This window comes from Apus apus, chromosome 7 (assembly GCF_020740795.1).
Source record: "Apus apus isolate bApuApu2 chromosome 7, bApuApu2.pri.cur, whole genome shotgun sequence".
In the NCBI taxonomy this organism is placed as follows: Eukaryota; Metazoa; Chordata; class Aves; order Apodiformes; family Apodidae; genus Apus; species Apus apus.
In genome coordinates, this window is record NC_067288.1 from 8,731,250 (window position 1) to 8,744,389 (window position 13,140).

General features: G+C 37.8%; 1 protein-coding gene across 2 annotated transcripts in view; it reads right to left on the reverse strand.

Annotated features, from left to right (window-relative positions):
- DENND1B (DENN domain containing 1B) overlaps positions 1–13,140 on the reverse strand; it is a 151,368-nt gene that overhangs the window by 135,737 nt on the left and 2,491 nt on the right. For both annotated transcript variants that reach the window (XM_051625306.1, XM_051625305.1), the window contains exon 2: positions 12,509–12,573. In XM_051625306.1, the coding sequence (XP_051481266.1) occupies positions 12,509–12,573 (65 nt within the window). The remainder of the gene's footprint in view (positions 1–12,508; positions 12,574–13,140) is intronic.

A 13,140-nucleotide genomic window follows, 5' to 3' on the forward strand; every position in this document is an offset into this window, starting at 1 on the left:
TTTTCCTTCCATGTTTCCTAGCTGCTCTGCATATGCCACAGCAAGCCATTCACTCATTAGCAGTTGCAGAAACCTACTAATTTTGCTTGGCCAGCTTTCTTACACAGGACAAGTTTACAGCAGCACAGCAACACTAGTACCTCAGCACAAGGTGACAGGAGTCCTTTCAGCTTCCCCTGACACAAAGAGGATCATAAGAAAGAGGTGTCTGGTTGCACTTCTCTTGGCAAGACACCGAAGCTAAAGGAAAACTATGTAATTTATCTATAGTGCACTTATATCTTGTTTTCCAGCAATGAGAACCAGCATAGATTTTCTGTTTTCTTCATGGCAGTTTCAGGAGTGATCATCCCCTCACTTCAGTTACACCAACATAATGTCTGTGCAACCACAGACTTTTGCTTTCTCCTAGCTACCCATGGGAAGACAGGTTGCAGAACAGAAGACAGTAACACTTACCGCTAGGCAACAGAAAACTGCTACCAAGAAATGCACAGCTCTCAATATTAGTCATTAATTTCATACTTGAAGCATCTATTCCTGGAAAATGCTATTCAAGGACCTGGGTTTTTTTGCAGAACTTGCCTAATGGTCGCTTAGTAGCAGTAAAGCTCATTGATGTGGCCCACATTAAAACATCACTTGCACTTTCAGAGATGCGCTCCTAGATTCCTTCACTCCCCTTCGGGCATAACTGGTGCTTGCACTTCCTAACATACAGTATTGTGTTCTACCTTTGTGAAAACATTTTTTCCCCAGTTTGGTTGAAGCTCAACATCTGCAAAGCCCAACAGGGAGCTAGGATCATGTTTGGCCCTTGCAAAGGAGGAGTTCATCCTTTTCCCTTAGTGCTGCTAAGTCAAACTGAAGGAAGATCTCATCACTCTGCAACTACCTGAAAGGAAGGTGTAGCGAGGTGGGTGCTGGATCGCTTCTCCCAAGTAACATGAGATAGAACAAGAGGAAATGACCTCCAGTTGTGCCAGGGGAGGTTCTGGAACATCACTCAAGAGAAAGGCACTTTCTTGCTTTCTGTAACACTTGATTGTTTCAACTTTTATCTCAGATTAGACAACTTGTATCTGTTTCATTATTTGCATTGTGTTCTGACCTACAAGCACAAAGATACTATATTAAATGCTATGCAAAGTAATACATACTGTTCTACACATCTAAAGCAACACTAACAAAATACAGGTCTTAAAAAAAAAACAAACAAAAGAAAACATACACACACAAAAAAACACTGCCAAAATCACTTTGGTTTCACTGCATACAAAGCACTTTGAAACATCACCCTTTTTTTTGCAACTATTGAAGACTTTTTGTCTTGTTCACTGAAAGATTAACATTTCAAGATTTGTTGACAATTAAAATGTACTGATCATGCTCAGATGAATAATTTCTAGTGTTAAATACTAAGGAGCAGAATTCAGGTAGCAAAAGTACCCTAGCAGCATGTATCAGTATCAAGTTTTCCTTTTATATTAAGACACAGAGGAGTGTACATGATGAGACATGAAGCAAACAATGCACTTTTACCAAATTATAAAATCTCATTATGTTTTTAAGACACAATATGAGCAATTCTAATTTGGCTTCATACACAGCCCAGTTTTGTTCTCAGCAGAGATGAAGAAGATCTGCATAAACTAAGGGTACATATTTACTTTACACAGATTGACTCTAAATTCATGTTACAATACAACCCATACTGAGTGCCTCTGCAACTCTAAGTTGAATTCATTTCAGACTCTCTTAATATCCTTACTTTCCATTACATTATTACATTATACCCTTCTAGAACAATGGTGCTCTTTTAGAAATAATTTTGTTTACTCACAATGAAAATTTCATCTGTCTCCAAATGGGCAATACCTTCAAGTGACCATGGGTAACAGGGATCTAGTATCAAGTATTTTTTTCCTTAAGAGGTAAGTTTTAGTATGTGAACAGAAAACTGAAAGGCATCAGCAAAACTGTTGAACCCACTTCTCCAAAGAAAAGACAGGAGTTTAACATAACCTCAACACAATTCCTACACTCAGAGTACCCTTAAAGCTCCAAAGCCATCAGAAAAATGGCAGAAGAGAGTAAGGGCATTCCTGTTTTTTTCCAGTTTCCTACACTGGCAGCACATTTATTTTATCAAACCCCAAAAGCTTGAAATTAATTCTCAGAGAGGATACAACTGACCATGCTACATGGCATGGCATTAAAAATCCCACCAGTTCCTCCTTATCTGACCTGTGTGAGAAACATTTCCTGTCAGCTCCAGAAGCAGTCCCACCAGCTGACCAGGGAGCTGCCCACAAAGCTGCCCTGCCCAGTGCTGCTGCCAGAGCAGGAAGGGTGCTTCCCCCACAGGCTGCTTTTAGCCAGGCTAGCTATTTGAAGTAAAACACAAACAGCACACACACAGCTTAGGAGCCAAAATGACCTTCAAAGTACGGAAGAGGATGCATGAATGAGCAGGTCTTGGAATGACCAAGTTAGAGCAACTGTTTCCCTATACTCTAAAGGCACAGTGCTTTCACTCCACTATTTCAAACTCGTTACAGTTTATAACTGTCACACAATCCTTGTCTTTTACCCCCATGCTGCTACTTTTTCTTATTTTGCATTTAAACAGAACACAAACACATTCACTGTAATACAAAATACTCTTTTACATTTGCTTTTTTATATTACATCATATAGCCCAGGGTTATAAAAACTATCATCATTCTTCAGTAACACAACTCCATTCCTGGAAACAGCTGCCTTAAAATGTTAGGCTGTCCTTGGCCACTTCTGAGGGAAGCAATGCTGTACCTTATAACAACTATCAGCATGGCTTCTCTGTGTCAAGTCCAACTCTCACAACACAGTTAAATTCAACATTTAGCACCCAGTATTTAAATACAAATACAGCAGATTTTTGCATTTAGCTTGTTTGGTAACAGAGGAAAATAACTGCCTCCTCCCAAAAGCAAACATTTGAGTCTGTCTACACAATTACACCATAGCCTTACAATATTTAGATGTGTCCTAAAGCACATTCAACTGGAACAACAAATAAAACCCTTCATGTTAACAGTATCTAGTCAGATGACTAGGAAATTCTTGTTCTCTATTAGAAGGTAAGCAGAAGTACTAATCTTTATGTCACTCTTTCCTACACTGAGTGTAATGAAAAATGCAATAATAAATCACTTATGGCAAAATATCTTGGTTATGACAATTATGCCTCTATGATTAATAAAACTTAGCATTAACTAAGAAAGTTTGTAAAATATGTCCTAAAGTAAACACAGAAATCCTAAATAATATGCTATTTTCAGATGCAAGTTTGCAATTTTATCTAGGTTTTAATCTACATCTGAATACCCACTCAAACATGTAAAGAAACCAGATCCAGATTCAAATTCTAGGAAACATAATCTAAGGGTGTTGTTAAAGTCTTATTTCTAATTAAGGATTTAATACTGGACAGTACCTTCCAAACAAGGATTAAGAATTTTGAAAAGGAAGACAGCATGATTTTAAACTGCTGCCTTGGCCTTCCCAGCTCAGGAAGCACAGACACCACACCCAAAATCTCATTCTGGCCTTTTTTTTCCTCTCACCACTTCTGCTTTCTCTCTTCTCTTTTCCATCTAAGGTTCAGTATTAAGTTTTAATCTTTTCACCTAAACCAGAACCACAAAATATAAGAAGTCTTTGTCCACCCAAGTTACTCAGTTCTAAACACAGAGCTACAGTTCCAAGACACATGGAAAAATACCAAAGACAAATATAATAAGTTCTTGTTTTCAGCATTTCAGTACTTTATCTGTTAGTCACATAGAACCTTCAATCCTAAGTATCTACCTGTAAATGTCATATTTTTAACTGGATCTTGAGTTCACACATCAGCCTACCATAAAAAAAAAAAAAAAAAAGGTTCTTAACATATTAGCTGCCAAGTGGTGCTATGCTCAAGTTGCTCTTATTACACAAAATTATCTTAAGGAATAGCGATAGCATTTTACTTGGGAAACTTATTTTGGATTCAGGGATTTTTTTAATCCTTCATGAACAGTTTTAGAAGTCTTCTCTTTGTAGTCCTGATCATGTTTTATTTAATTTATTTAATTTTAATGATGGAAGTGTCTACCCTAACAGTCACATGATAAGCATGTGCATTTATGTGTATCTGCATCCCCAGATAATATCACTGGTGGCAAAGGAAAACAGAATTACAAAGACGATTTCTGTGAACCAGACAGGAAACCCTACACTTCAGTTTTCTCAAGTCAAGGCTAGAGAGAGAGACATCTTACGGCTTTGCAAAAAGTGTTTTAAACCTTTAAAGTTTAACCAGTCACCAAAGCTTTTCAAGCAGATTTTAAACCCTCCATACAGGAAAGGCAAGCCATGGAGGAATAGAGCCAGCAGCATAACACAGAGCTAGCAGCATAATGTATCTCCTTAAAGGATGATAAACCTCTGTGCAAGATGGACTGCTCGGTGCGTGGGAGGGCAGAGCATGCTGACATTAGCTTAGAAAAATATGCAAACTCTTAACACTTCTGAATGCAAGCAGTTTAACAGTCTGCAAACTATCCCTCAGGCAGCTATCTCAAATACTTAAGTACTAAAACAAAACTACAATTAAATCTGAAAAAAGAACAGGAACATCAACTTTCATAATGATTGACTACATTACAAAATACAGGTTGCTGTTATCAGCTTCTATCTATTTAAATTAATACTAGCAGGTTCATTCTACTCAATTTTACACAATTTTTTATTTAAAAAGTTCATATTTGTATTAGTTTGCACATCAAGTTTTTCCTGTTTAATTTCACTACCCAAAACCTGATCACACTACTAAAACTGGCATATGGCACTACATGAAAAAAATGACACAGTTGGTCAAATGCCTAGAGGGGAATAATCCATCTCTACCAGCACCGACACCACAGCAGCTGCAATCTCTGGAGTAGAGCAGAGCCCTGCTGCTCTTCCCAGGACCCGTCCTCTCGCTGCTGGGGAGTAGGGTCTTCCCTCCTCACCAAGGTCTCTTCTCCCCAGTGAAGAATGCGGAGGAGACAGCAGAGAAGGCTTCCTTGACCTATTTCTCCACCAGCTCTCACCCTGCTCCCTCCTACACACACATATCTGCACCCGCTTCCAAATTACACACAGATCCAAGAATCTCCGTAGGTTGGTGGAAAAAAAAAAAAAATGTAGGAAATGAGGCACTGAAAAGCAGCAACATGTTCCTCCACACTTTTGCATCTGTGAAGAGAAGCACAAAACTGGAGGGACCACCCTTCATTTCTCCATCTCTGGAGAAGAAAAGGAAAAGGTAAAATCCATCAAATGCCAATCTTTATCTTAGATGCAAAATGATAGTTGCCTTAATTGTTTTGGTGCTCATAATTCTCCAACACCCACTCTTGCTAGTGGCAGTCCAAAGACACAGAAGACGCTGTTCATACCCTGAGGAGCTTTACAATTAAATGAAAGAAATTTGAATACAATGAAAACATTCATTTAGATACAACTGGAGGGTTTAAAGTTACACAAAAGTTTATAAATTATGAAGGACTTACAGGTATGCTTGGTGCACATACATAAGAGAGTTTCAGCCAAATTCTGACTTGCATACCCCACTCTACAAAAAAGATGCAGACAGGCTGGAGAGGGTCCAGGGAAGGGCCACAAGGATGATCAGAGGACTGGAGGACCTGCCATATGAGAAGAGGCTGAGGAAACTGGGTTCGTTCAACCTTGAGAAAAGAAGGCTTTGGGGAGACCTTATTACCATGTACCAGTGCTTAAAGGGTAGCCACCAAGAAGATGTAGACTCTCTATTTACAAGGAGTCACATGGAAAAGACAAGGGGTAATGGGCACAAGTTGATCCTGGGGAGATTCCTGGACACAAGAGGTAAATTTTTCACCATTAGTAATAGCCTCCCAAGGGAAATGGTAGTTTCCCCCACATTGGACAGCATGACAGGGTGCTGAGCCATCTCATATAAATTAAAGTAGTACCCAGAAAGGTTAGACCAGATGATTCTTGAGGTCCCTTCCAAGCTGGCATTCTATGAATCTATGATTTTTATATTCCTTGGTTTTGTCAAAAGGGACAAAAGTGATGCAGAACCTCAAGCACTACCTGCTTTTGCCCTCAAAATATTTGCATAATCTTCAAAGGCCTGTGAAATATCCTGCTTGTAGTCAATTAATAAACCTGTAGAGAAATCAGGCTGGATTAAATGTCCTCATCCAAGATTTTTGGATATCACCACTTTAAAATCTCTGATTAGTGTAAAATATACTCTAATACGGTAACACATATTTGAGACTAAAAATTTACAAATATGAGACCTGTAAGAAAGCTTATCTAGTTCACAGTAATATATAATTGTTCTTCATAGTCAACTGAAGAACAGAGTGCCTTAAGTAGTCAGGGAAACCTAACCTTCTGTAGACCAGTACTTATTTAGTATTGTTCCAATTAAAACCAATAGGGAAAAAGGCTGGCAGTATTTAAAGTTATCAAAAGTTTTAATTGCTCTTAAAAAATATTCTGCAGACTTCTTCATGTATGCACTGACAGAATTATCTTTTTTAATCAGTTTCAAGTGATGCTCTGCAAAAGAAAAAAAAGTACAGCAGAGGAAAAGAGATATCTGATCATCATGTTACACCCACAGGCTCAGAGCCGTGGTTAATAAACAGCTCCCCACAAAGAAGTGGAGAAAGAAAAAAAAAAAAAAAAGAAAAAAAAAATTGTGAAAATATTGCTTGTTCTGATCACAATCCTGAAAGTAGCTTTGGAAGACTCTCAATCAAAACCCTGGCAAAGCTAAGCAGGTTACCCACAGACAGAACTAATACCTGCATTAAACTTTCTTGCAGCATAGGGACCTTCCTGGAACTATGTAACTTAGGAGCACCTTACACACCACAATCTAAACTCATACAAAGAACTTTGCATTTCTGGCCTCATTAAATTAATTGTGTTCTTAACTCCACCAATACACTATAAAACTGGATTTAATGGCTTTTCCTTGAAATTTTTATGAAAAAAACCCCAAAACTTTAAAGAAAAATAATTTAGAGAGCATGTATCACTAAGATTTTTTATCATTCTGGCACAGGCAAGATTAACTACAGTTGTTATTCATGCACTTCAACACAACCTGTTAAACACCTCTGAAAAACACATATCCAGCCCTAGAGCTACAGAAGGCTTCCTATCACTTAGGGAAGAAATTATAGACAAAGTAATAGAATTTCAACCCTTTTTTAAACAATTGTTCTTAACTTGAACACAAAGTCACGACTAAAAGAGTGCTACACCCAAGCCATGACATTCAGTAGTGGATCTGCCTGCACACTCCGTGGAGCCTTTTTATTGCATTTCATGTGTTATAATTAAAGAAAATGAAGGCTTAGCAAATAGCACTCTTTTAACTGCACTAAATTAAACCAATCTGAGTCATCTTCTATGGAAACCAGGGGCAGAAATGTTGAAGATCTTATGCTCACAAAAGTTGTTGCACGTTGCTTTTCTACTGCTAGCTGCTGTATTTGTACTGTCTTTTGGGTCTGGCCTCTGCAATCCAGTTTTAATAAAATCAATATAGGATACAGTTTCTAGAATGAGTTAAATTACCAACTTTATCTTTGCACATTTAACTAAAATCTAAAGCTCAGACATATACGTATGCATGAATGTATTATGTCTGTGTATGTGTAGGTACACAGATAAATACACACTCTTCACAAAGACTACACTGGCACGTTATTTTGAACTCGTCATGTGGAAAAGTTCAGAAGCACCAACTTTCCAAAAACTCAGTTTACTTTTCATGATTAAATGACCCAGGTAGACAAAAGAAAAAGGGGAAAACAAACACCAAAAAAAGCTGCAGACTACTTCGGTTCGTCAATTTCTAGGCTCAAGCATATCTTACAGCACTAGATGCAGTATAACTTCCAAGAGACAAGAGAGTGTCAGCAGAGTAAAGTTGCTGCAGAAGCAACCATCTTAAAATCTTGAACCAACGGCCTCATGTAAGGCAATGCACTCAGGACAACTGAAACACTGTAACAGCTCCTGAAACCTAGAAAGGGTGATTCAGCCTGAAGTGCAAAAAACTTGCATATTTTTAACCTAAAGCTAAAGAGCCATGTTCATCCTTAAAATAACACAACAGCTTTGATAATATTAATATGCTATCAAGTTGTCTTCTGTAAGCAAAATTTTAATACAGAAAGGCAGCTGATGATGTTAAATTGGGCACATATTTTTACTGTTTCTTTTGTTTGCCTGTTCATTGAGTGACACAGGAAAGAATTACAAAACTGCAGCTGCCCAAGAGGCAATATAAAACCTTTTGCTATAAGGTGCTACTGACACTGCGTGCCAAATTCACAATCAATAAACACTGGGCTGTTAGAACAGCTTAGCATTCATCTCCCAGTCACTTGGCAAACTCTGGTGAACAGAATTTAATTCATCTCAAAGTTTTGCGAGAATCCAGTTATGTATTTCACCCAAAAAAAGCTGTTACACTGACTAGTTACTATATTTCAACATAACATATTAATTGACTGCTGCAAAGGTGACAATGAGGATACAATCTGATCTTCGCCCTCAAGATTTATTTTTTTCCTCCTCTTCGGAATATATGCCTCAACTGTCTAAAGGCAGTTGAAATGCAGCTTTCAAGGTGAAGTCTTAGATGTGGCATAATATCAAAAGCATCATTTACTCTGAAAATACAGTAAGCAATACAGTCTAAATTGTTGAGGGAACCATACCCTGTTTTGTGCTAAGAGTAGGCAATAAGCTCCTCCACTGAAGAGAAGATTTGGGGTTTTTTAACATAACCCCAGTGAAGCATCATCAAAGCTTGTCAGCAACCACAAAAAGCGTTACAATTTGTGCAATTAGTTCAATAGAGTGCTCAATTCTAAAAATATTTATGTAAAGAGTATCCTTGTTTCTCTCCTGCCTCAAAAATGACAAAAAGGTGGGAAGATCACTATTCTAGCAATGCTATTGTGCACTCCTGTAGTTTAAAACACAGAGAGCGAGCAGCCCAAAAGATGTTCTACTCAGTCAAGAACACATTACTAAGAACTAAGCAAGTATGCAAGCTACTCTTAAATTGCACACAGGTATCCAATGGAAAACCAAAACTTGGATCTAGCTATAAGTAAAAAAAAGCTAGCACAACTGAGCCTGTAACCAATTCAGATAAGTTAATATTAACCTACATGAAAACTTTTCAGTGTTTACATTGAGTAGAAAACAATGTTGGAATTAATTAGTGGAATGAATGAACAAACTCCATAATACATAGAAGCCTTGCTGCATTTCCTGTATGTATCATCCTTTATAGCTGGAAGAGCCCCAAGACATTGTCAGATCTGAAAAATGAATGCTCCTTGAGACCTACGCTTTAATTAAGAAGCTATCTTAAAATGCTCTTCCAAAAGTATAATAATTTTAACATCAAAATCTATCATCACATCATGCTATTGCAAACATTTAACATCCTCATAAAAACATCATCTTATTAATAGGTACACATGCAGCAGGGCTACCTCCATTGTTATTTGTTAGAACAGTTACACACTGGCACGGGAAAATTAAAATGCAGGAGAATGTACACTGTAGCAGAGCTTGAAAAGAAAAAGCTTAAAGATATATGGGTCACAGTAAGGTCTTCCTCTCTCCTAAGTCGGCTTCTCCTGCTGCTCACTCATGCAGGGAGATGATCATTTTGTGGCTGTGGTATTTCCGCGGCAACACTGGTGACAGTGATGTCACAAATTCAGCCCTGACATAGCTTCAGGATCAAGTACAAGGAGCAGATGGGATGCGAGGGAGAAAGCCCCTATTTAAACACAAATCTCTTTCATAAGAAAGAAAGAGGCATGAGCAAAGAAACAGGTGAATGGATCACGTTTTCAAGTACGATATATTCAAAAGATTATCCTAGCATGAAAATCTATTTAAAGGCAAGACCTACAATACAGGGTAACTGTCAAATTTGTTAGGCCTTATAGTAAACCAACCTTGAAAGCTCACTGTTTAGCATGACAAGCCTTGTGCTCCATTTCTAAAGTGGCAGTGAAGACAATACACTTTTGTCCCTTGTGAATTTTCTTTAAATAACTTGAACATTCAGATATATTAATTTGATACATCATTGTGCTCACAATACTATATGTAAATATGTCAAGCCCTCACCAGAGTGAGTTTGTTGTCTGAATTAGATGTAATATGAAAGAAATTAAAATGAATCCCTGATGAGTCACCACGTACAGCAGGATGGTAACTGGAATATTCAGTTAGCACAACTGGATTGGTAAAAGGGGCCTGTACTTTTGTGCTGTGGACTCATGTAAGAATCAATACAACCTCCAGGCTGGCTGAAACACCCCCAAACCCCTCACTTGCTGGTAACATGCCACAGACTCCAACATGCTGCTGCTACCAGACCTCCTTTCTGCCTTTGACCACCCCATGGATGAACAGCAACTGACCCCAAGCAGGGCAGAAGGGATGACAGCAAAAAGTGGAATGAAAGAGGATGCATCCACAAGACAGCCTCCACATTAACTCAGGTCACAACTCAAGGAGATACTCAGATTTGTTAAAGATGCTACTCTCCACAGAGGAGAACTGATGAACAGCATGAAACATCCACTGAGGGAGGCAGGAGAAGTGACTACAACCAGAATTCAGGTGTAGGTGGTCATTCACAGACCTGCAGGTAACAAGAAGTGGTTTATCATGGCACCAGAGGCAAAAGTATGCAAAACAAAAATCAGAAGTCAAAAGAAAGAGAAAAGGAACTAAAAAGATACACATCCATGTTCTAATGACAGAAAAAAAAAAACCTGAAGTTTTCAAGGTCCCAAGATGAAGATCTGAAAGGACTATCAACAGTCTGACTCTCAGAAGGGAAAGGAAGAAAGGGAATAAAATCTGCAGGCTGAAGCTGGGGTCTAAGCCAAGATGTGAACAGGCCTCCAAGAAAGGGGTGTCAGGTGGAGGCAGGGAGAACATGCACACTGTGAGGAACAGATCAGAAGGCAAGTAAATAGCTAAGCAGGGTTCACAGACATCATCTATGAAATTACTAAGGTAAAAACTGAAAAAAGGAGAGAACAGAAGGTAAGATGTGCAATGACACCAACCACAACAATGACTAGAGAGTTAGGAAAGCCCATCTGATTCTCCAAACTATGAGTATACCAGCAGCAAATCCAAAAAGCAGGCAATAAACCAAAGGATGCCCTCTGGTAACACAAACAAAACAAAACAAAAAAAAGAAATACCCAAGGACTGCACCAGGACCTAGATGTTACTCCACAATGAAATGAACAATCTTGAGAAAAGGAGAAAAAAAGAAAAGAAAAAAAACAGAAGAACTTGAGATATCAATAGCAGGTAACATATAATACAACAGGTAGAGAAAAGCCTGTTGGGATTGTCAAGAAAAGACCTAAAGAACTACAATTCTTTCTCTTCAACAAATATAGTTTGCAAACATATTAGGTACCTACCTATGATGCCACTAACCAAAACATTGCCTGAAATTTTAAAAAAGTAATAGTTGGGGGCTATAAACTTTTACAGGCTTCTAGCTTGTTAGAGTAGTAATCTCTGGAAATAGCATCCATTAGCACAGTACGATAAGAAATATACTGTATTTTAAGATGTAGCTTATTGTTTTTACAATTGTGACTAAAACACAGTTGCCACAGACTAACCTAACTACAACACAATCCCAACAACATGACTTCTCTGCCTGTGTTTCTGTAAGGTCAACAACCTCAGATGAGACCATGAACCAAGCTCCCCCAATGGACTTTCTAGAGTTCGCTTTAATTTCAGCACTGGAAATCCCATCTTCTTTTTACCCAAGAGGAAAAAAGCCTCTCAGATAATTCTTGAACTACTACCTCTCTTTTACCACGTGCTTATAGAGACATGGAATTGATGGCTAATACAAGCTCAAGTCAGCACTCATTGCTGTTTGCATCATGTATCAAACTAAAGCAGCTACCAAACATGATCTAGAAACTCTCTTTCTGTTGTTCAGAAAACAAGTTACTTTTCCCCTATCACACTGATCAAAACTAATATTCCACCAGTAGAGAGACGTCACTTGCTGTGCTAAAATTAAATGTTCTACAAAATCAACATTTTACAGCTTCAAAACTGCAGAAGATGCATTTCAAGTCCAAACGTTGCAAGTATTTCTCTCAGAACAAAAATATTTTTACAATAGCCAAAATGAAAATATACCAATAAAAACCCAGGACAGCCATAAACTAATACATTAACAGATTTTAAAAGGCAATAAAAGAACCACAGTCACTTTCTAATCCAATCCCAATCCAACAACAATTCAAAACATAAAATTACACTAGAACAGGGTACAAACTAATTTTTTCCCACCTCTCATTTCTATAAATAAATATTAACAGACATAGTATATTACCTTCATTTTCAGATGCCTGGCATTTTACTTTCAGTACCAAATCAAAGGTACGTTCTGGATTTTCCCTAGAAGAAGCAGACAATGGATTAATCACATACATGTTCCAGATAGTATTTCAATTGGGCTATATCTTTTCCATTCTGCTTGTACAGCATTAAATTAAAATTTCATTATAATAAAATTAGAAATCAGATTAGCTCTAAAGAACAACCAAAAAGTCACATTTCCCTTTACAGCCTTAAAAAAGAATGAGGAAGATAAACAAACTAAACTGTATTATTTCAGTGATACTGCCACTGCATTATACATCAAATAGCTATTAAGTCACACCTAACAGCTGGAAAAGAAGTGCTACTAAAATCCTTCTTAAACAATCAATTTGAAACACATTAATGAAGTCACAGGCAGCCTTTTCTAAAGCTACATTTTATTTCTACTTGAGAAATATCTCATCATTAAACTTCCATTTTAATTCTACGAATTTAGCCACTACCCTTTAAATGTCTATGATTACCACCATAAGGCTGAGAATCACTTAGCTTCTTCTTCACAGGATACTGATCATTGACTTTAAAGGCTGAACCTCAGGCATGATTCAGGGAATGAGAAAACCTCAATGCAATAACTAGGGA